At 35.5% G+C, this 23,515-nt stretch overlaps 4 protein-coding genes across 5 annotated transcripts in view; 2 read left to right on the top strand and 2 right to left on the bottom strand.

Annotated features, from left to right (window-relative positions):
• The window catches only part of itsn1 (intersectin 1 (SH3 domain protein)), a 54,493-nt gene extending 52,719 nt beyond the window's left edge, over positions 1–1,774 (bottom strand). The window contains 1 exon segment of the mRNA XM_051108819.1: positions 1,597–1,774. The gene's annotated coding sequence lies outside the window, so the exon portion shown is untranslated.
• A 1,781-nt stretch (positions 1,775–3,555) lies between these two features.
• cryzl1 (crystallin, zeta (quinone reductase)-like 1) lies at positions 3,556–12,328 on the top strand. Of its 2 annotated transcripts, XM_051108943.1 has the most exons (14): positions 3,556–3,633; positions 3,968–4,041; positions 4,142–4,219; positions 4,395–4,467; positions 4,550–4,594; positions 4,679–4,747; positions 4,848–4,981; positions 6,664–6,775; positions 7,368–7,388; positions 7,584–7,682; positions 9,113–9,225; positions 9,372–9,477; positions 11,214–11,259; positions 11,434–12,328. In XM_051108943.1, the coding sequence occupies exons 2-14, from the start codon at positions 3,979–3,981 to the stop codon at positions 11,531–11,533; spliced, it is 1,059 nt and encodes a 352-aa protein (XP_050964900.1). In that variant the 5' UTR covers positions 3,556–3,633; positions 3,968–3,978; the 3' UTR covers positions 11,534–12,328. The 2 variants fall into 2 exon arrangements, with proteins under 2 accessions (XP_050964900.1, XP_050964907.1); XM_051108950.1 differs by lacking the exon at positions 7,368–7,388 and having other exon boundaries at positions 11,434–12,327.
• Positions 12,329–12,890: 562 nt separating this feature from the next.
• On the bottom strand, positions 12,891–17,954 carry setd4 (SET domain containing 4). The gene is made up of 10 exons (XM_051108889.1): positions 17,691–17,954; positions 17,509–17,604; positions 17,376–17,413; positions 16,764–16,852; positions 15,633–16,062; positions 14,623–14,797; positions 14,459–14,540; positions 14,275–14,355; positions 13,990–14,113; positions 12,891–13,896 (listed from the first exon to the last, which is right to left on the bottom strand). Exons 1-10 carry the CDS (start codon positions 17,764–17,766, stop codon positions 13,765–13,767), a joined length of 1,323 nt encoding a protein of 440 aa, XP_050964846.1. The 5' UTR covers positions 17,767–17,954; the 3' UTR covers positions 12,891–13,764.
• A 36-nt stretch (positions 17,955–17,990) lies between these two features.
• cbr1 (carbonyl reductase 1) lies at positions 17,991–23,489 on the top strand. The gene is made up of 4 exons (XM_051108960.1): positions 17,991–18,135; positions 18,221–18,519; positions 21,974–22,081; positions 22,177–23,489. The coding sequence occupies exons 2-4, from the start codon at positions 18,234–18,236 to the stop codon at positions 22,611–22,613; spliced, it is 831 nt and encodes a 276-aa protein (XP_050964917.1). The 5' UTR covers positions 17,991–18,135; positions 18,221–18,233; the 3' UTR covers positions 22,614–23,489.
• The last annotated feature ends 26 nt before the right edge of the window (positions 23,490–23,515 follow it).

The following is a 23,515-nucleotide window of genomic DNA, read 5'->3' as shown; positions in this document are numbered from 1 at the left end:
GCATGGGTATAATTTTGTAGAAAGAGCTAACAATACATTGTATGGGTCAAAAAGACCGATTTTTCTTTTATGCCAAAAACATTAGGATATTAGGATGAGTAAAGATGATGTTCCATAAGATTTATTTTTGGCCTTTTTGCTTTTATTGTGATAGGACAGATCATACAGGATAGGAAGCGAAGTGGGAGAGAGAGAAGACAGCGGGATCTGGAAAGGTTTTTGAGCCGGGGTTTGAACTCGGGACGCCCGTAGCGCAACGACGCTGCAATTATCAGTTGAAACCAACCAACCCATTAATTCTCATTCATATGCAAAACATTACATCTTTTAATGTTTGCAAATTAACAGTAAAATAAGTCTCCTCCTCACTATTGGATTTACTTTGGTTTCATTTTAGGCAAATATAAATTTACATTAATTTATAATGGGTATTCTGAATGTCCAAAAAATACAGATTAATACTCCAGCTTTAGCTTAGATTTCTAGAAACCAGAGTTTTGGCTTAACGTGATCATAACAGACAAGTTTGTTTATAATTATAAACTCACAATAGCCAACTTATGATTAGCATTCGAATATTATTATACATTTAAACAGTCATTTACAGAAACACATCTTCAATAATTGATTAATGATTGATATAACTTTCACATTTGGACGCCGCAATCTTAGATTTTTTTGGCACATCCTAGCAACTGAAAATCTGATCTTGCAGATTTTCCACTCAAGTCTTGTGATCAAGGAGTGCCTCTATAAACCAGGGCCAAACCAGGTTTACAACCAGACTGACCCAGGCCAAATGGCTCCACCTGCATTGCTCATAAGATCTTGTAAACCACCCTCCAATCTGACAGTGTTTATATACTACACAAGATAGTGGCTTTAAGACAAAGCAACCCAAATCCACGGCCAGACTGCGCTACAGGGTCTGAGCCTTAATCACCTTCCTTCAGACATAATCACAAGATAATAACCTCGGTTTCTCCAGGCCAGCATGCACACACATGTGTTGACTGGAGAAGAAATATAAGAGCCATAGATATCCATAAGCATATGCAGAGATAAAACCTGCAGCCATGCGTTGGGATGAGCTGGAGAAGCTGGTAAAAATGCCTCCATCAGGGTCTTCTTCATCTGCGCTCCATCACACAGTTGGCTAACTCACTGTTACTACACCCTACATGCAACACACATTACCTCAGCACTCTGAAGGTCCAAGTAGTCTGCTATATCCGTTCGTTTTACCACAGAAATCCAGTTTTCATGCTGCTGTCACGGGTAAAAACACACCAGCAGTCGTTAGCAGGAGTGCTAACTAAACCAGTAAATCAGAGCTCAGCTTTAGCTGCAATCTCTGCGTGGAAGGAGAGCTTACAGAGGCCTCCTTTTACGAATAAATGACTGGAGGAGGGCATTTTTACAGTTAGAGAGCTGAAAAGACCGAGTGAGCGACCGTTGCTATGCGGGAGAGCGCACACTAGTAACGTTAAATTCGCACGAAGCGCGCCCTGAAACGCTGTGGATTACTCGCTCGCGCAGCGGCCGCAGTCACTGTCAAAAAAGGACAATCGGCCCGAGCCACACAAACACTCTTACCTCATCATTTAGTTTTCATTATATCTCCAGCACTCAGTGAGGGAATACACTAGAGGAGCATGGGATGACAGGCGGAGGACTCTTCTGTCGTTTTTTAACGTGCGAGATAAATTCCAGGCTTATTTCGTTGCTCCTTCAGGCACCTCGCTTCCTCCGTGCAGCTTCGCTGGTAGTGAAGTGAAAAGGGGGAAAAATGAAACGTGCGAACGTCATTCAGGCATCCGCGTCTGAGTGTTTACTGCAGACAGGGGGCGCAATGCGGCCCAAATCGTTCACCAGCAGAAAATCAGCGGTGTTTGATGTATTTACAACTATTTTTTATAATAATTTACCATGCATTTAGATATAATTAGTGGAACGGAAATAAGAAAACATATTTTCAGTATTTTTATTTGTAATATTTCTACAGTTCAGCTATTAAGTAAATTACTTTGCCCGTACTATCAGTTATTCTCGGCTAATAGACGGTTTGCACTTACGTCACCGTTTGGTCAGTTACCTGGATGCACGGCCATATTGGAGATACTCGGATGTAAACAACAGCATTAACTGCACAGTTAATGTACTACTGAATATGCTAATTTAGCTTGTCTAAACCACTGAAAAAATGTGTGAAGCTGCTAAATCATATAGAGAAGGACTTAGTATGCAGTAAAGGGTGCAATAGTTTGACAAACTAAAGTTAACAGGTGATACAGATACGTATGAGCAGTAATAATTAAGATATTAGCCTAATATTTCACCTACCTGACCGGAAATGTTAAGAACAGACACAAAAATCCTGGTTCATTTTGGCCATCCACAAATGCCTTTTGTTCCTAAGAGTTTTTTATTTATTTTTTTGCTTTTTTTCTTGTCTATAGTACTCCAAATGTTTTTCCTGGTCCGACGATTAGTACGGGCCAAAACATGACAATAATTGGCCATTTTCAGCAGCAATAATCAGCAAAATAAGCGAGTTTCATTCGGTTCAGTGGCATTGTTTACGTTCAGTGCTGCCAATATGGCCGACTGATGATGCGTTATGAAAACAATCTATTACGAATCGTCCGAAATAGAGTTCTTCGCTTCAGTGAGAGTCGTTCACTTGACGAACAAATAATTGATTCAGATTTGTGTATGAATTGTTCAGGAGTGCATTTCACAAAACCATCGTTAGCTAACATTTTGTTCCACTGAACTCTATTTGTAACGTTACGGAACTTGTGTCCATGCTTGCTTTTGGGAAACACATCCCCAGACCGATTTTGCGAACGATTTAACAGATCTTAAGAGAACAGTTCGATAATGAATCAGAATTTGTTGACTTTTACATTTTTGTGTATCGCTTCATCGTATTTAAGTGTTCAGTTATTTTTTTGTTACAAGAAAAAAGATATTTAACCTGTTATATGACAACATTTTTGCAACATCGTGATAATACCGTATACCGTGATAAAAGCTTCAGCAGTTATCGCAACGTGAAAATGTGACACCATCACATGCCTACTTAAATATTAAATGTATTTAATTGATTTGTTACATTATTAGATTTTTTGGAGTACCTCTGTCTTTTGATATTTTTATTCACTAAAAACATTTTAACTGAAATACGCAAAAAAAAGACAGAAAGAAAAACCAAGTAGTTATCCCTCACACAGGATTGTGTATTGAACCGATTCAACAGATTCATTTTAAAAGTACGATTCGTTACAAGTCATGCATTGCTAACTCAGAAAACTGAGGGTCATCGACTTCTCAGGACATTACTGCTGTGTTTTTATTTACTATTACAAATAAATGTTACATTTGATTGATTTCTTATATTATTTATTGATTTAAAATGAATTGATGTTATTTAGATTACTTCAATCTCTATATGTTATATTCACAGAGGGCATGTATTTAGTTGAAATATGCAAGTGGTTATCTAACCTAATCTAAACGAGCTGTTTTCGTTTCCTTTCTATGTGTTTATATTTCTACTCCACCTACGTCACACAGAAGGAGTCACGTGCAGGAAATGAACAAAACACTACCGCAGTCAACTAAATATTGGTAGGTTCAATACTACTCTTACAAATGTTATAAAATAAAAATGTTATATAGCATAACATAACAAGATATTGTAGCACCGATCTTGATTTTTTAAATGGAGACACGCGATATTGTTATTGCGACGAAAACAAGTAGCTCAGCTATGAAATAGTATCGTATTATGCATGAATTGGATTTTGTTTAACTTGCATATGCAATAAATGTGGTGCATTTCTTTAGAGATCATTCTGTGTTGCATATTGTTACAATAATAGTATTAATACAGTATTTCAGGGAGATGGTTGCTTGTGTTAATCTTTTAATGGGGACATTAAATTCATCTGATTGCAAACAGCTAGAATTGCCATGAAGGGACTTTACTGCAAACCAGGAGACCAGGGTGATGTGAAGTTTATCCTGGAGGACACAGTAAGAGTGCATGTTCATGCCTTTACATATCCACAGTTTCCTAAACAAATCTGTAATAAGCTATTTCGATTTGCATGATGTTCTTTGTTTTCTGTCACAGAATATACCCACTAACATTGGCAGCCATGAGGTCAAAGTTCAAGTGAAAAGCTGTGCACTGAGTCCGGTTGATTTTAAGGTAATATAATTGTCTGCAAGATCTTAAACAATGTCTGGTGATTTGATGTGATGAGCAAAACTACAGATGGAGGATAATAGCAAATCTCAAAGCATGTGTCTCATACAAAATACATGATGGACATTATTTAGGCAAAATACAGAATATTTGCATTCATCTTTAATATGTTTTTTAGCTTTATGAGGACCTCAAGCTTGAGAAAGAACATGTCCCAGTTGGAAGGGAGATCGCTGGGGTTGTTCTTCAAGGTTTATATTACTTCTTGTATATTTACCATCTAATCAAATAAATTTGACTGATAAATCTGATGTGATGCAAATCCTTTTCCAGTTGGACCCAAAGTGACCTTTTTCCAGCCAGACGATGAGGTTGTTGGTAGGAACTGTATTAGACACTCATTTCCCTTTAGAGTCTGCTTTATACATGTATGATCAAATAAACATTTGCATGTCTTCTCAGGGATTCTCCCTCTGGATGCTGAGCAGTCTGGCCTTTGTTCCGTCGTGGTTACTGATGAATATAATTTAGGTATTGTGCACATTACACTATTAACAATAGTCCTACCTACTGTAGTTCCTTAATGATACACTACTTTTATATTTCCCTTATGCTTATGTTTTAATAACAGTTCAGAAGCCTGAGAAAGTGAGCTGGTTTGAAGCAGCAGCAGTAATTAAAGACGGTCTCAGGGCTTACACAGCTCTCCACACTCTGGCTCGGATGGCTGCGGGTCAGACCGTACTGGTGCTGGATGGGGCAGGTGTAGGTATCTGTGCAGAGGTCAAAAGGGCAACACCTTCCTGATGCTTCCTATTAGCATATACACTACCAGTCAGAAGTTTTTGAACAGTAAGATTTTTAATGTTTTTTTTTTAAAGAAGTCTCTTCTGCTCACCAAGCCTGCATTTATTTGATCCAAAGTCCTGAAAAACAGGAAAATTTTGAAGTATTTTTACTATTTAAAATAACTGTTTTCTTTCTGAATATATTTTAAAATGTATTTTATGAATGTGATCAAAGCTACATTTTCAGCATCATTACTGTAATCTTCAGTGTCACATGATCCTTCAGAAATCATTCTAATATGCTGATTTGCTGTTCAAGAAACATTTTTTTATTATTATCAATATTTAAAGCAGCTGAGTGCATTTTTTCAGGATTGTTTGATGAATAGAAAGATCCAAAGATCAGCATTTATCTGAAATAAAAAGCTTTTCTAACATGATACACAATACCATTCAAAAGCTTGGAATCAGTAGATTTTTTTGGGGGGGAAAGAAATGATAGAAATAATACTTTTATTAAGCAAGGATGCTTTACTTTTATCAGAAGTGATGATAAATACATTTATAATGTTACACAAGATTTCTATTTCAGATAAATGCTGTTCTTCTGACCTTTCTGTTCATCAAAGAAACCTGAAAAAATCTACTCAGCTGTTTTCAACATAATAATAATAATAATAAAATGGTTTTTTTTTTGAGCAGCAAATCAGAATATTAGAATGATTTCTGAAGGATCATGTGACTGGAGTAATGATGCTAAAAATTCAGGTTTGAAATCACAGGAATAAATTATTTTAAAATACGTTAAAATAGAAAGCAGTTACTTTAAATAGTAAAAATATTTTAAAATTTTACTGTTTTTGCTGTACTCTGGATCAACCAAAAACAGGCTTGTTGAGCAGAAGAGATTTATTTAAAAACAATAAAAAATCTTACTTTTTAAAAGCTTTTGTCTGGTAGTGTACACTACTGTTCCGGTTTTATGGTCTGCAAGATTTTTATTTATTTATGTTTATTTTTATTATTTTATTTTATTTTGTAGTAAACCTTTACGTTTCTCGCATTTATTTTACTTTGAATAAAATTTTGCAGAAACTACAAAAAAATTACAAACTTTTACAGCAAAAACAGTAATATTGTGAAATGTTATTACAACAGCTTTGGATTTTAATATAAATTTAAAATGTCATTTATTTCTGTGATGGCAAATCTGAAATTTTAACATCATTACTCCAGTCTTCAGTGTCACATGATCCTTCATAAATTATTCTAATATGATGATTTGGTGCTCAAACATTTCTTCTTATTATCAGTGTTGAAAACAGTTGTGCTGCTTTTTTTTTATTTAAAAGAAATAATAGAAGTAAATAGAAGAAAATAAAAATATTTTGTAACATTACAAAAGTCACTCATAATCAATTTATTGCATCCTTGCTGAATAAAAAATAAACTGTCAGTGACCCCAAACGTTTAAACGTGTATATATGCTAAAAAGGGTCCATTTTATCATTATGATATTTTAAGAATAGATGTTTGTTGTTATTATTTAATTATCATCTCATATCAGAGTGATCACAACAATTCTACAAGCATTATTTGGCTTCCTGCATTGGAAATCTCTAATCATTATCATGCACTTGCTGTTTTGTTTGCATGCAGCCCTTTGGACTTCTGGCCATTCAGCTCGCCCACTATCACGGTGTAAAAGTCCTAGCTACAGCTTTGTCTCCGGAGGACCAGAAGTTTTTGGAAGAGCTCCGGCCGAGCGTGGGTGGGTGCTGAAATGAAGCATTGTGGAGAGCGAAGATATTTTCCCCATGAAGTGTCAGTTTAGGAAGAAGTTCAAGCTTGGTTTGAAGTAGCGCTTCACTGGAAGTGTAAATTTTTGAAACACTCGTCATGAGTTGTTTGGAAGTCCTTGATAAATGCCAGACAAACTCGCATGCCAAGTCACATGCAGCAAATCTCTTTTAATCTAGAGTTGTTATTTCTTTGTAAAGTTTGCCTCTTATATATTACGGTACCTAATGTGGTTTTATTTCCTTAACATATGAGCATCACACTGGCATCATTTTATACACAAGTCAACTCAGATGTTGAAATCTTTAAGTTTGGATTGTTGCCGAGGGCATTTTCTGTAATGCTGGCAGTTCAAAGTTTCTATCCCCATCCTTTCATCTGGATATCAAAACTGATTTCATTTGTCCTAGATTTCTCTCTTTCTTTAAACTCACTCATATTGATTGAAAAACTTTTCTGATGCCTTTCTCATCTTTTCACTTCTCCCTTGAGCATCTTTTTCTCTTTCTTCGCCATTTGACTTTCTTCTTCATCTTGTTTCTTCTTTGTGCCACTTGCTCAAGGTGTGCAGGAATCACTGTTGGGTAAGTTATTTATGGCATCAGTCTCTTCTGTTCATTAAGGCTTATATATTCACATAAGCCTCACAATAAATCTATTCTTTTAGAATAGTCATTCAGCATACATCCGCTTATAGTGCACTCTCAGCTTGATATGCTTAATCAATGTTTATTTGATTTTTTTTAAGCATCGGTACTTAAGCGTATCCCTTCCCTCAGCTCGAGTGATCAGAGTGTGGGATGCAAAGGAGGATTTGGTGGACTCATGCCTTGAGGAAACTGGAGGTCTTGGAGTGGACATCATCATTGATTCAGGAGGTTTAACACCACTTTATATGACATTTGTAACTATTTCAATATAGTCTTTTCAAATGTGCTTTCAATTAATTATATTGCAATATTTAATTTATTATTTACAGCTGAGGTCAAAAGTTTACATACACCTTGCAGAATCTGCAAAATTTTAATCATTTTACCAAAATAAGAGGGATCATACAAAATGCATGTTATTTATTATTTAATACTGACCTGAATAAGATTTTTTTTTTTTTTTTTTACATAAAAGACGTTCGAAAGTTTACATACACTTGATTCTTAATACTGTGTTGTTACCTGAATGATACACAGCTGTGTTTTTTTTTTAGTGATAGTTCTTCATGAGTCCCTTGTTTGTCCTGAACAGTTAAACTGCCCACTATTCTTCAAAAAATCCTTGAGGTCCAAGAAATTCTTTGGTTTATCAGCATTTTTGTGTATTCGAACCCTTTCCAACAATGACTGTATGATTTTGAGATCCATCTTTTCACACTGAGGACAACTGAGGGACTCAAATGTAACTATTACCGAAGGTTCAAACACTCACTGATGCTTCAGAAGGAAAAACGATGCATTAAGAGCCGGGGGTAAAAACTTTTTGAATTTGAAGATCAGGGTAAATTTATCTTATTTTGTCTTCTGGGAAACATGTAAGTATCTTCTGTAGCTTCTGACGGGCAGTACTAAATGAAAAAAAAATATGATATTTGGGCAAAATAAGAAAAATGTACACATCTTTATTCTGTTCAAAAGTTTTCACCCCCGGGCTTTTAATGCATACTTTTTTCCTTCTGGAGCATCAATGAGTGTTTGAAAAACACAAAATAAACAAACAAAAAAAAAAAAAACACAACTGTGGATCATCCAGGTAACAACAAAGTATTAAGAATCAAGCATATGTAAACTTTTGATTTGGGTCATTTTTTTTTTTTTTTTTTTTTTTTATGAATTCATATAGTCTCTTGTGGACTATATGCAAATATTGTTTATGTGAAATATCGTATTCAGGTCAGTACTAAATAAAAAATAACATGCATGATCCCTCTTATTTTGGTAAAATAATTCAAATTCAGCAGATTCTGCATGGTGTATGTAAACTTTTGACCACAACTGTAAATGCTGGGAATACATATATTACTGTTCAAAAGTTTGGGGTTGGTAAGATTTATCTGTTTAAACTTTTTGAAGTCTCTCATGTTTACCAGTGCTTTTTGCAATGCATTTATTTGATCAAACTACAGCAATATTGTGAAATTTTTTACATTTTTATTTATTTTAAAAAGTAATTAATTCCTGTGATGCAGAATTAATGTATTTATTTTTTTAACTTTGCATTGACCCCAAAACTTTGAACGGCAGTAAACAGTGTTCAGTTTCAATTTCATGTTGATTTTCAATCTGCAGTCTATGATTTTGAGCCTGTTTTTGAACAGTGAGACTCTATGAGGAGGAGCCAGAAGCACAGAGGCATTGCCCGCATAAACATGACCTACTTACCCTGCTTTCAGTTGGAGGTCATTGGGTTACCACAGAACAACACTTACAGGTTAGTAGCTCCTTCAAAACATAGCTCCATTATCTTTTTAATACACTTTATTATTCAGCATTTTACAAGTTTTCTTTTTATATGTCAAATATTGACAAGCAGAACCTCTATACTTTTAATAAAATCATTATTTAATCTCTTCAAAGCTGGACCCTCCTGATAGCCACATTCTCTTCCTGAAAGCGGCATCTCTTTCATTCCTTAATGACGAGGTGTGGACAACATCCCGTGCCAAGCAGGGCCGATATCTTCGTATCTTTTACTATAAACTTCATTAATCTTTAACAGAACATTGCCTGCTGATTAGTCCACATTCAGGCCTCAGCTTTGTTTATCAGCCTTGAAATATCAAACACACCTAATGTTTCCAGCTCAGTCTAGTATCATTTACATTTATGTATTTAGCAGATGCTTTTATCTATTGTGTCTTATAGATACATTTTCTTTTGAATATTACTTGTCATGAAGACAAGTCTTAAAGAGGTCATTGGATGCAAAGTTAACGTGTTGTTTGAACATTAATGTGTGTTGGCGGTGTATGTACAAATCTACTCTATAATGATACAAATCCATGCAGTGGTTTTTACTTAATCTGTAAAAATAATATCCCCTTTTTCAAATCGAGCCAGTCTCAGATGCCTGTTGGGAGGCCGCTCCCACGATAGTTGGTTGACATGAGCGTCTTACCTCAGACCCGCCCTAAATCAGCTGCATCAGTCCGACCTTGATTGTTTTGATGCCGGAGCAGGGATGTAAGTCAGACAAGAATATCTCAGATTGAGCGATTGTGTTGTTGGATGTAATAATGAACATAGTGGTCGTCATTTACTCCTGACATCTGAGCCGCTGAAGATGTAGTAGATTGTTTGTTGGTGAAGGGAATGCACCTCCCAATCTACATATATCCGTCTATGTTCATGCAAATCATTTGTGATCCAGCTTCACTTACAGCAGAAGTGAGCATAAGATTTTTTTTTTTATGAATCTCTGCGATCGCCTTCCTAATAACGTGCTAGATAGCAAGTTTAGCCGCTAAACACGGCTAAAGTAAACAGGCTTGTCACTCCACAGAGAAAAGAGAGGGGCCGGGCGAGCAGAGCTCATTAACATTTAAAGCAACCTTGACCAGAACAGGATGATTTTTGCAGAGCTTATTTTGGCAAGGTAAAAAATGTGTTATTACACTACCATTGAGAAATTTTAACCAAAGCATGTTATAGACTTTTCATTAAGACCCTAAAGAATCATATCAACTTGTGAAAAATGGGCATCCGATGACCCCTATAAAGGTATAGTTCACCCAAAAATCATCCTCATGTGGTTCCAAACCTGTAAGACCTTCGTTCATCTTCGGGACACAAATTAAGATATTTTTAATAAGTCTGAGAGCTTTTTGACCCTGTGTAGACAGCAAAGCAACTGACACATTCAAGGCCCAGAAAGATAGTGAAGACATAAAAATAACAATGTCCTTACATTTTAACAATGTTCTTACTACTTTTCTGGGCCTTGAACGTTTTAGTTGTGTTGCTGTCTATGCAGGGTCAGAAAGCTCTTGGGCTTCATCAAAAATATCTTAATTTGCGTCCCGAAGATGAATGAAGGCAATATGGGTTTGAAATGACATGAGGGTGAGAATTTCATTTTTGGGTGAACTGTTCCTTTAAAATAGACCCATGAAAATGTCTCTGATAAGCTGATTCTTATTTTTTACACAAAACACTGCTTTCCTCTCCAGTGGAATGAAGAAATAAGATCTGACTAGATGGTATCAGAGCCGTTTCTCTGAAATCGCTATATGTTGCAATGAGGTCACTGGGTTCCTGAGTGTGCATATGGCTAGTTCGTGACAGTTTGATGTATTTGGGACCTGAGGGTTTTCTCCCAGTGTCCTCAGGCTACTGGAACGACCTTGTCAACAACATAAAGGACATGTGGCTTCCTGTTTGTAACTGGGTTATTTGCCTTTAGTCTACTCTCTCTCTCAGATATCCTAAAAGATGTGATGGATAAACTCTGCACAGGGACTTTCAGGTGAGAACGAGAAATAAACAGAGAAACAGACTGTGTGTATGAGAATCAGAAATTGCAAAAATTATGAATTTAAAACTGAATGAATGTGGGCTGTGTTTGCAATGCTGAAAGAAAAAGTGTGAAATCAGCTTTGTTGTGTGAATGGTGTTGAATTTGACCGTTGTCTCTGCACAGGCCGCAATTGGAGGACCCTGTGCCTTTATATGAAGCTACGGTCTCCATGGAGATGGTACAGAGAAAGCAAGCAAGGAAAAGAATAGCTGTCAAGCTTTGAAGAGGGATCAAAATGTTTTCCATAATTTTGTAAATTGTTCTAAATCACGTTTCTGTCAGCTGCATTTGGATTGTTGGTATTTAAAAACATTAAAATTCTTTAAAAGGAAATCAAGCTCTCTCCAACAAAACGTATCCTAATGCAAAAAGTATTTACATTATAGTGTATATAACGTTGGCCTAGTTATGACAAACTGTAGATGTGTTTTTCCTCGTGATGCATTCCCAATGGATTATTAACAGCACCATCTGATCCCATTTCTTTTGCCTATTAATATGGGCAGCTCTGTATGGTAAAGGACTAGATAATGCTGACCTAGAATTCGCCATCATTGTTCGGAGGTATGCATTTGATTATCAGTGGTCTCCTACCAGTAACACAGCATGTAGCTCATTTGCTTTCAATAGAAGATTTGTGTTTGTTAAAATCTCATTGTCCTAAATGTCCCCCCATCTTCCTGTCCACCAAACTGTCACAGCTATCTAGGAGAAAAACACACATTACTTCACTGTACTTCACGCATTACATAGTCACGTTGGAAAGGTCACACGTGACATAGGCAGAAGTACCAACCCAGTGTTTACAAAGCAACTGTGCAAAGAAAGTCAAACGCCCTTTACAAAAAAAATAAATAAATAAAAAGAAGGTGGAAAAAAAGCTGGAATGTTTTCCTCAAAAACCTTAATTTCTTTCAACTCCTCCTGGACCCACAAAGTCTTTGGTTTTTCTGCATTTTTATGTATTTGAACCCTTTCCAACAATGACTGTAAGATATTGAGATGCATCTTTTCACACTGAGGACAATTGAGTGACTAAAATGCAACTATTACAGAAGGTTCAAACACTCACTAATGCTTCAGAAGGAAACATGATGCATTAAGAGCTGGGGGGTGAAAACGTTTCGAATATCAGGGTAAATTTACCTTATTTTGACTTCTGGGAAACATGTATGTACCTTCTGTAGCTTCTGAAGGGCAGGACTAAATGAAAAAAATATATATGTGACCCTGGACCACAAAACCAGTCTTAAGTCGCTGGGGTATATTTGTAGCAATAGCCAAAAATACATTGCATGGGTCAAAATTATTGATTTTTCTTTTATGCCAAAAATCATTAGGAAATTAAGTAAAGATCATGTTTCATAAATATATTTAGTAAAATTTCTACTGTAAATATATAAAAACTTAATTTTTGATTAGTAATATGCATTAGTTAGAGCTTCATTTGGACAACTTTAAAGGTGATTTCTCAATATTTTGATTTTTTTGCACCCTCAGATTCCATATATTCAAATAGTTGTATTTTGGCCAAATATTGTCCTATCCTAACAAACCATACATCAATGGAAAACTTGTTTATTCAGCTTTCAGATGATATATAAAGCTCAATTTGGAAAATTGACCCTTATGACTGGTTTTGTGGTCCTGGGTCACATATGATACTTATTAGAAAAATGATACAGTATTAGAAAAATGAACATTCTGTTCAAAAGTTTTCACCTCCTGCTCTTAATGCATTGTTTTTCCTTCAGGAGCATCAATGAGGGTTTGAACCTTCTGTAATAGTTGCATATAAGTCCCTCAGTTGTCCTCAGTGTAAAAAGATAGATCTCAAAATCATACAGTCATTGTTGGAAAGGGTTAAAATACACAAAAATGCTGAAAAACCAAAGAATAAGGTAACACAGTATTATGAATCAAGCGTATGAAAACTTTTGAACAGTCATTTTTTATAAATTCAACGACTATTATTTTCTCTTGTGGACTTTATGTAAATGTCTTTTATGTGAAATATCTTATTCAGATCAGTACTAAATAAAAAATAACATGCATTTTGTATAATACCTCTCATTTTGTTAAAATAGTTAGCATTTTGTAGATTCAGCAAAGTGTATGTAAAATTTTGACCTCAACTGTAGCTGTTAGTCAACTATAACAACACTGATAGAAAAGAGCAGCATGAACACTGTTCAGAACGTCTCCTTTTGTGTTCCACAGAAGAAAAGGTCATGTGTTTGGACAGAATTTTACATTTTGGGTGAAAAATTCTTACATTAAGTACATTATTTTGCACTCCATATTCCCTGTAGTTTTGGAGGTGATTGGATTAAGGGCTGTAGTACAAAGCTTAACCATATCTGCCGGCTCTTGGCTTGTGTTTAAATCCTGGCAGTGACAGCATGAGGCTTCTGGTTCCTCAGTGTTGCAAATGCCCTACTGTTACCACAGTGACTATTGTCCCCAGAGGTTTTGAAGGACCACTCGTGTGTGTTCCAGAATCCGTTGCTCCTCTTGTCTCAGGCTCTCCACCACACGCAGTTGTTCAAGGCGAGACAGGTTCGCATCCTGTTTGAGCTGTGATAGCTGTACAAATGAAAAGACTAAGACTGTAAGTGGTTTCATATCTTTAATTAGACACAGGCAGCATTAAGAATGAATAGATTTAATTAGACCCACCCTCTCTAGTGCTTTGACATTGTCGTCGGTGAGGTTATTGCAAAGCTTTAGGGCAGAGTGAATGCACCACTCTTCTCTATCCTGGCTCACTGCTGCCCCCAAGAGGACATTCTTCCAACTAGAACTACAGACAACAGCATTAAAATCAGTTTTGAATGTATTCAAATAAATGGCATAAGATAATCTACATGCAAATAAAAGCAATAACAATGACATGTGTTTTGCATCATCATGCAGTCAAATTCCATGCATGCAAATAAAGCGTTTAGGATGTTAACTTCTCACTATTGCTCAGGTTTCAAGGACAGCAGTCTCAGTGCAGTCATCAGTCGCCAGGAAGGGCCATCCATCCCAAACGTCAAGTTTCTGTTGAAGAGTGAAATCATATGAAATATGATTTTTTTTCTGAATTTAACTCTTATCAAAAAGTGCAACATACACATAGCATGCAATATTTTATATTACTTACCTTAAAAAATCATTGTCCCTGAGGTAGAGTAGTTTTTGTGTTAGCTGTTTGTCTTTTTCATCTAGACACAATTTTAGAGTTCCTACAATAACCACAAACAATGATCAGTGCAGTTACAGAGTATTTATTATTTGCATGTACAATATTTAATACATTTTCCTTACCTAAATCAACATATACTACACTCTGGGGGTTGCCAGAAGCAACAAAACCATATTCCAGAAGTAGTCTGTGATTATCATGAGGACCGTAATTGATGAACACTTGCTGGAACTTCTTACAGCCTTGGACACTTTTAACCTCATAACGGCGAGTTTCTTTGTTGAAGCCAGCTTCAACCTGCACAGATAGTTCATTGTCTTTACTTATAACTGTGCAACTTTATTGTTTTGTAAGAAAGATTAAAAGTCTGGGGATTTTTGTTTGGGTTTCGAAAAATAAATTAAAAGTTTTATTCAGCAAGGATGCATTAAATTAATCAAAAGTGACAGTAAATACATTTATATTATTACAAAAGATTTCTATTTCAAATCAGCTTTATATTCATCAAAGAATCCTGAAATAAATGCATCATGGTTTAAAAATATTAAACATGACAATTGTTTTCAATACTGATTTTATTTTTCCATTTTTTTGAGCAGCAAATCAGTATATTATAATTATTTCTGAAGGATCATGTGACACTGAAAACTGAAGTAATGGCTGCTAAAAAATTAAGCTTTGCCATCACACAGTCAAAAGCTTTTGAACAGTAAGATTTTTCATGTTCTGGATCATGCAACTGGAGTAATGAATAAAAATTCAGCTTTAATCACAGAAATAAATTACATTTCAAAATATATTCAAATAGAAAACAGTTATTTTAAATAGTAAAAATATTTCAAAATTGTGCTGTTTTTGCTGTACTGTGGATCAAATAAATGCAGGCTTGGTGAACAGAAGAGACATTAAAAACATTAAAAATCTTACTGTTCAAAAACTTTTGACTGGTAGTGTACATTCCAATAGAAAACAGTTAATTTCAATTGTATTGATATATTTCACAATATCACTGATTTTACTATATTTCTGATCAAATAAATGTAGCCATTGTGAGCATAAGAGACTTATTTCAAAAACCAAAAATCTACAGAACCCAAACTTTTGAACAGTTGTGTATTTCTGTTGCTCTTACTTGGACATTAGGACAGTGGTTCAGCAGGTCAAGGTACGGTGCAAGCGCATAGACGTCCTTCTCCCTGGAAAGATACTCACTCTGATCATGCTCCATGTACACCGTACGCGTGTTAACACTACACCAAGCCCACCGCAGTGCATCCTGGGTAAACAGTTCCTCTGTGGGCTCGGTGAAGAGTGGCTGGAGGGAGCGGAAAAACATCAGTGAAGAGCAGTAGAGTTCCTGAAACTGTTCTTTCTGCTCCGTGGCTTTCTTCTGGAGACTCCTAGGCAAAAGGTCAATGATGTCTTCAGAGAAGTACACAGGGCACGTGTAGGTCTTTGGGAGGATGTTAATGTAGGGGCTCCACTCTGAGGCATCTCCACGATGTCGCTCAGCAATGAGGAAACAACAGAGAGCCAGAAGAGGAGGTACAGGAGGATGCCATCTACAAGAAGAAAGAGAGAGAAAGCAAATTCAATTATAATAAGGTCCTAAAAAAGGGATTGATTTTTAAAATACAGTGTTTTCACAACGCATCATCAATCGGCCATATTGGCAGCACTGAATGTAAACAATGCCACTAAACCGAAAGAAACGTGTATTTTGCTGATTATTTCTACTGAAAATGGCCAATTATTGTCATGTTTGGGCTGTGCTAATCGGTCGGAACAAGAAAAACATTTGGAGTACAGACTGCCAAAAGTTATAATAAATCAAGGAGAAGAGTGTAAAAGTTGTCTTGAGGAACAAAAGGCATTTGTGGTTGGCTAAACTGAACCAGAATTTCCAGAGCAAGAATCTTGACAATATTCATATTTGTTCTTATCATTTCCAGTCAGGTAGGTGAAATATTAGGCTAATATCTTCTAATACTGCTTGTATGTATCTTTAACCAACTATTAACTTTAGCTTGTCAAAATACTGCACCCTTTCCTGCTTACTAAGTCCTTCTCTATATGATTTAGCAACTTCCACACATTTTTTTTCCATGGTTTAGACTTCATAAATTAGCAGAACAACGTATTCAGTAATACATTAACCGTGCAATCCATGCTGTTTACATCCGAGTATCACCAATATGGCAGCGCATCAGGATAACTGACCAAACCCTCTATAATAGAATACAATAGCAATCAGTGCAAATACCTTTTTATATAATCACCCATGTAACTCTTCAAAACTGTCCTGGTGGTCAGTAAGCATTTCTCAGGCAAGGAAATCACACTGTCTTTGGCCTGCAAAGGTAACAAATATACACATTTTCAGTGTATATGTTTCATTTAAACAATTATTTCTTACATTTAATATAATCAATATCCACAAGTAAAGTCCTTCCAACGTGTACAATCTGTGCTTTTGTGAACTTGACTATTAGCTATCAATTAGCAAATTAGTTTGAAATAATCAAACCTGTTACTTTTTAGAGTAGGTGGGTAACAGGGATGACACTGATTAGGTTTGACCCTATTTTTAAAGATTGTCTGTGTAAAATTCAAACATTTTAAAGGTCACCCTCTGTATATTATTGAGCTAATGCCTATATCATTCAGTGACATATGAGTTCGAATGAAACTATAGTATCTAGCAACGCTTGTGTTGGTAACAGGGTTGACAAAAATACCAAAAAATGAGGTAGAAAAATCTTAATTTCATGGATAATTAAAAAATAATAATTAAACTTTTTATATTATTTCTTATACTTCTTTTATTTATTATTTTTCACTTTTTCTCATGGAATTACCCCCATACAAAAATTACCTTTATAGTTTGAGTTGCCATAAGCCCCCTTCCAGTATCTAAAGGGAAAAACATACAGTTTGTTTTTTTAGTAACACAACTAAGTGTGGAAATTTAATATACAAGCTATGTACAATGGAAACTATCCACTTGCCATGGAAGTTGACAGGGATAAGAGACTGTGAAGTGAATCCTTTTTCTTTCAGCCATCTCCTCAAAAGAACAAACTGAGCTTCGTGACTTAAAGTCACTACAGGAGCAAAACACAAACAAAACCATTCAAACACCATACGCTATACCGCAAAGCTGCAATATATCAGCATAAAAGCTGAATACCTTTGGAGACATCCTCGTGTTTTTTCCGTCTTTTTCTCCTCGCTCTTCTCCCAGCACGGCACCCTGGTTTATTCATCCCGAAGTTATCATATGCCCTACCTAACGCTTATACAGGCAGCACTATCATTCTACACCGCACTTAGAAACAAAATACACATCCACATGGTCAAAAACACAGCCGGGTCACGTGCTTCAGTCGTCGTTACGTCATTGTCTTTAAACCAATCGGAGTACGCGTAGAACATTACATAAAATATCTACGTTTAAAAAAAAGATTTACAGCTCATAACTGTTGCTGTGTCAGCAAGAAATCTTGATGCACATGACATAGACATCAAACCGCAGTGCTTTATGCAAGTTGTATTCCTCCGCGCATGCGCAGTAGCGACGCGCAGCGAAAAATTGTCAAAAACAGTAGTGAACTGCTCACCGCGGAGTAGAGGAGGTACGAGTTTCCTTATTTTAATCATGCATATGTTTCCAAAATGTCACAGAATATGGTTTGATTTTCAGTTTATTTTTCATTGCAGACACATCGCAGCAATGAGTAGCAGCAAAGTAGCTTTGGTCACTGGTGGAAATAAAGGTATTGGGTTTGCAATTGTGCGGGCAATGTGCAAGGAGTACGCCGGGGACGTGTACCTGACAGCCCGGGATGTGGGTCGAGGAAACGCAGCTGTGGAAAGTCTGAAGAAGGAGGGGCTGACACCGCTTTTCCATCAGCTCGACATCACTGACCCCAACAGCGTCCGCACCGCACGGGACTTCTTCAAAGAGAAGTACGGGGGCCTGGACGTGCTCATCAACAACGCTGGGATCGCCTTCAAAGGTTACTGAAGACATTTGTTCAGAGAGTCACTTAACCCTCTGGTGTTCATTACCTAGGGGCCAAACTTGTGTGTCAAAATAGATTGAGAATAAGCAGACTTTTTTCTAATAAAATGAAGGAATGAAATGAATGAAATCCCCACAAAGAAAGTACAAATATTAAAGAGCAAGTATTATTGAATCAGAATATAGTACTTATTTTGTTTCAATAACATTTATTCTTTCATATTTTGCATTTCATGGTACTATATTAACCAGGGGGCGTTTCAAGGATTTTAAAACATCCGGGGCTGGTGCCAAAACATCAGGGGCTAGTGGTAGTCGGTGGGAGCTCACATCACGCTCACATAAGATTTTGTTAGACACAAGTGGTTGAACCTGGATACTTCTAGGTGGGTCCGGGGGCATTAAACCGGGTGTTAAAGACCTTGTCACACTATTAACAATAGTAAATAGTAATCACTGCAAATAGCAAACATATCAAAGTATTATAACAAAATTATAACATTACAAAAATATGTTAGACAAATAAAATAATACATTTGAAAATGTATTTATAACTGTAACAAATATATAGTTGCATGCAAAAATAGGGCCCTATTTTTTCCCCCAAATTCCGTTTTATTTTATTTTATTTTATTTTTTCCAAATTCTGTTTTCATTTTTCTGATCTTCTTTTTAATGGTCAAATTTAACTTTATTAATCAAAATGTATTTAATTATGTGTAATTAATTAAAACCATGAATCTTATACAATTTACCGTCAATTTATCAAAAGTTAAGAAATATTACATGTTTAGGAACTAGGTTTAATTTTTTTTTCACCTTACGTTTTATTGTTACCAAATATGTTTTAGCATGTCTGTTTATTTGAATGCATAAAAACAACTTTTATTTATTTTTACAATAGCCTTATGGAATTCTGCGTTGTGTATTTTTATGGTTATCAGATGAAGGTTTAAAATATTGATTTAATTGATGTTTTAAAGAAAATTATATTTTATTTTCGGCAAATAAAGGGGATTTACTATTAAAATGTTAAACATGGAAGAAATATTGTGTGAAAAAAAAGTATACATTTTTATTAATTAATAGTAGTAGTAATAGTAGGCACGTACATTATACTGAATGATTAATAAAGTTAAACTAAACTTTTATGTTGACTGGTTGCCAACTTGCCTTGAATACCTTTAAATTTCTGTGTGTATATTTGACGCTTGTTTTACTCAAATGAAACAGTGAAATACTCATGAAGTGACTCTCAGAGCAGTTCTGGAGATGTTGTTAACGTGTTTATGCCCTTATTTAGTGAAACGGCAGACGCTGAAATCAGTATTACATCTATAGAAAACGAAGCCGCGTATCCGCGCCGTTCATTCATAAAAAGACACGCAGAACATGCAGGATTCATATTTAAATAGTCTTTTGCGGCATAATATTTACAGATACCAGTCCATATCGCTACTTGATTTAAGTTTAATGACCAACTTTTGATTAAATAATTCAAACATTGTCAAATTCCGTGGAAATCATAGGGCCCTACAAAAAATCATTCGGGGCTGGAGTAAAAACTTTCGGGGCTCGAGCCCCGAATGATTAGCCCTAGCGACGCCCCTGATATTAACTAAATTTTGCACATACACTGCTGTTCAAAAGTTTGGGATCAGTGAGAATTTAATGTTTTTAAAGACGTTTCTAATGCTCATCAAGGCTTTATCTATTAAATTAAAAATACAGAAAAAATGTAATTTTGTGAAATATTATTGCACTTTAAAATATGATTTATTCCTGTGAAGGAAAGCTGAATTTTCAGCATCGTTACTCCAGTCTTTGAATGAATGCTGTTCTTTTTATTCATCAAAGATAAACGTATCACAGGTTCCAAAAAATATTAAGCAGCACAACAGTTTCAAAACTGATAATAAATCAGCATATTAAAATGATTTCTGAAGGATCGTGTGACACTGAAGACTGGAGTAATGGCTGATGAAAATTCAGTGCTGTGTCACAGAAATAAATGATATTTTAAAGTATATTAAAGTAGGAAACCAATGTAAGACATTGCAATAATATTCACAATATTATTGTTTTTACTGTGTTTTTGATCAAATAAATATAGGCTCGATGAGCATAAGAGACTCCATTAAAAACATTAAAAAAAAATCTTACTTATCTCAAACTTTTGAACAATAGGTATAAAATATAGTATAATAGTATAATAAGTATAAAATAGTACAAATATTAAAAAAAAATATATATATATATATATATATATATATTCAACAATTAAAACAATGTCTAAGTTAAAAACACAGCAAAGGTATTTAGAATCCAGTACATGGAAGGCAGATTGGTAGCATCTGGTGGGAGAAATAACAAAAATCGTATGTAAAATAATGGTTAAACGGCTAAAACAGGCTAGCCTGTATAATATATAAGTATCACTAAAGCTAAGTGTATTGCCTAGTCGCTTATAAGAATATTTTCAGACTCTTTTTTTTCCATTAAATCAATAAACATTTACCATTTCAATGCATTTCGTACTATGCTTTTCCCATTAATTTCATATAGAGTTTTTGACTATAAAGATCACAAATGTGAAGTCACATCCATGCTTTTGTGTGTGTGTGTGTGTTTGTGTGTTCATATTGCAAGTCCCACAAAAACATTCTGATCAATTAAAAAAATATGTATTTTTTTCTGTCATGAAAATGCTTTCATTCATTTACCTACACTACCAGTCAAAAGTTTTTGAACAGTAAGATTTGTAATGTTTTTTAAAGAAGTCTCTTCTGCTCACCAAGCCTGCATTTATTTGATCCAAAGTACAGCAAATACAGTAAAGTTTTGAAATGTTTTTATTATTTAAAATAACTGTTTTCTATTTGAATATATTTTGAAATGTAATTTATTCCTGTTATTTTAAAGCTGAATTTTTAGCATCATTACTCCAGTCACATTATCCTTCAGAAATCAGACTAATATTCTGATTTTGTTTTAAAAATAATGAGTAGAATTTTTTTTTTCAGGTTTCATTAATGAAAAACTTTTTATTTCAGATAAATGCTAATATTTGGATTTTTCTATTCATCAAAGAATCCTAAAAAAATGTACTCAACTGTTTTAAATATCAATAATTATAAAAAAAATGTTTCTTGAACAGCAAATCAGCATATTAGAATGATTTCTGAAGGATCATGAGACACTGAAGACCGGAGTAATGATGCTGAAAATGTAGCTTTGATCACAGGAGTCAATTTCATTTTAAAAAATCAAAAGAGAAAACAGTTATTTTAAATAGTAAAAATATTTCAAAATCTTTAGATCAAATAAATGCAAGCTTGGTGAGCAGAGGAGACTTCTTTAAAAAACATTAAAAATCCTTAAAAATACTTTTGACTGGTAGTGTACTGCGTTATGCGTAATGAAAACAATGTTTGATTTCTTCATGGCAGTGGCAGATACGACGCCCTTTGACATCCAAGCAGATGTGACACTGAAGACCAATTTCTTTGCTACTAGAGACATGTGCAATGTCTTCTTGCCTCTTATCAAACCAGGAGGTAAGTCATGGCAGTTACACCTTGCATAACCTGCTTCTCTTTTGTGATTTTTATCTTCTTTCTTCTTCCCTCTAACACTCATGTTTCTTTTCCAGGTCGGATAGTGAACGTCTCCAGCGTAATGGGCTCGGTGGCTTTAAGCCGCTGCAGTCCAGAACTCCAGGCCCGTTTCCGAAGCGATGACATCACAGAGGAAGAACTGGTTGGGTTGATGGAGCGATTCGTCCGTGAAACTCAAGAAGGGGTCCACGCGGAGCGAGGTTGGCCTAGCACTGCATATGGGGTCTCCAAAACCGGCCTCACCACCCTGACTAGAATCATGGCCCGAAATCTGTCAAAAGAGAGGCCTGGAGATGGAATCCTATGCAACGCCTGCTGTCCAGGATGGGTCCGGACTGACATGGCTGGACCAAATGCAACCAAGTCACCAGATGAGGGCGCCGTCACTCCAGTGTACTTGGCTTTGCTGCCTGCAGGGGCTAAAGAGCCTCATGGGCAGTTTGTTTCAGAGAAGAAAGTGCAGCCATGGTGAGAGCTAGAAAGAGTTTGTGTTCAGACACACCCAGAGTGACCCTTCAGATTTAGACAGGTTATTTCTAGAAAGTTTTGGGCTGAACTCAGGCTGAACCTTTGACAGAAGACTTCAGGTACTTCAAAATGTTACTAAAGGCATTGTAAAAATAACACAATAAGCTTTAATATTTAATAAAAGTTTTGATGAATAGACAAATTGATTATCATCCAGAATCTATATGGTCTTAAAGAAATAGTTCACCAAAATTTGCAGAAAATGCACTTAACCTCAGGTCATCTAAGTTGTAGATGAGTTTGTTTCTTCATCGGAACAGATTTGGAGAAGCTTAGCATTACATTATTTGCTCTGCAGTGAATGGGTGCCGTCAGAATGAGAGTTTGTACAAACATGTTAATTGATGGACTGGAGTCGAGTGGAGTATTGTGATGTTTTTATCAGCTGTTTGGACTCTCATTCCGACGGCACCCATTCACTGCAGAGGATCCATTGGTGAGCAAGAGATGATAAATGCTAAATTTAAATTGCTATGTTTCAAAGAACAAACAAACTCATGTACATTTTGGATAGCCTGAGAGTAAGCACATTTAAGGAAATATTTTTGGGTGAACTGTTCCTTTAAGATTGAGACGTTTAGTTTAGAACTCCAGCTTGTTTATGTTAAATATCTGAAGATGCAAAATGCACAACTGCCACAATTAATACTGAATTATTAATAAATTTTACTCAGTTGATTGTCATCTCAACAGTCATTAATTAGGTTCAAATTGTGTGTTGTATTTATAAATAATACTAATAAAAATGTCACTAATCTGCAAAAGGAAAAAAACAACAACAGCAACTGTGAATTGCAAAAATAAAATTCCTTGATCTTTCTCTCCTAGTTGTATTGTTTCCTCTTG

This window comes from Labeo rohita, chromosome 1 (assembly GCF_022985175.1).
Source record: "Labeo rohita strain BAU-BD-2019 chromosome 1, IGBB_LRoh.1.0, whole genome shotgun sequence".
Taxonomy (NCBI): Eukaryota; Metazoa; Chordata; class Actinopteri; order Cypriniformes; family Cyprinidae; genus Labeo; species Labeo rohita.
Note: the sequence above shows the minus strand (reverse complement) of the source record. Positions and strands in the feature narration are given on the sequence as shown.

Bases quoted from the DNA above. Each gene is read 5' to 3' on its own strand.
- cryzl1 (XM_051108943.1), top strand. From the start codon at position 3,979: ATGAAGGGACTTTACTGCAAACCAGGAGACCAGGGTGATGTGAAGTTT. The intron at 6,776-7,367 runs GTGGGTGCTGAA...CACTTGCTCAAG, and splicing joins AGAGCTCCGGCCGAGCGTGG to GTGTGCAGGAATCACTGTTG. The intron at 9,226-9,371 runs GTTAGTAGCTCC...ATCTCTTCAAAG, and splicing joins CCACAGAACAACACTTACAG to CTGGACCCTCCTGATAGCCA.
- setd4 (XM_051108889.1), bottom strand. From the start codon at position 17,766: ATGAATAAACCAGGGTGCCGTGCTGGGAGAAGAGCGAGGAGAAAAAGA. The intron at 17,414-17,508 runs GCAAGTGGATAG...TTTTCCCTTTAG, and splicing joins TATCCCTGTCAACTTCCATG to ATACTGGAAGGGGGCTTATG. The intron at 16,853-17,375 runs GTAATTTTTGTA...TTACCTTTGCAG, and splicing joins TGGCAACTCAAACTATAAAG to GCCAAAGACAGTGTGATTTC.
- cbr1 (XM_051108960.1), top strand. From the start codon at position 18,234: ATGAGTAGCAGCAAAGTAGCTTTGGTCACTGGTGGAAATAAAGGTATT. The intron at 18,520-21,973 runs GTTACTGAAGAC...TCTTCATGGCAG, and splicing joins CGCTGGGATCGCCTTCAAAG to TGGCAGATACGACGCCCTTT. The intron at 22,082-22,176 runs GTAAGTCATGGC...TTTCTTTTCCAG, and splicing joins GCCTCTTATCAAACCAGGAG to GTCGGATAGTGAACGTCTCC.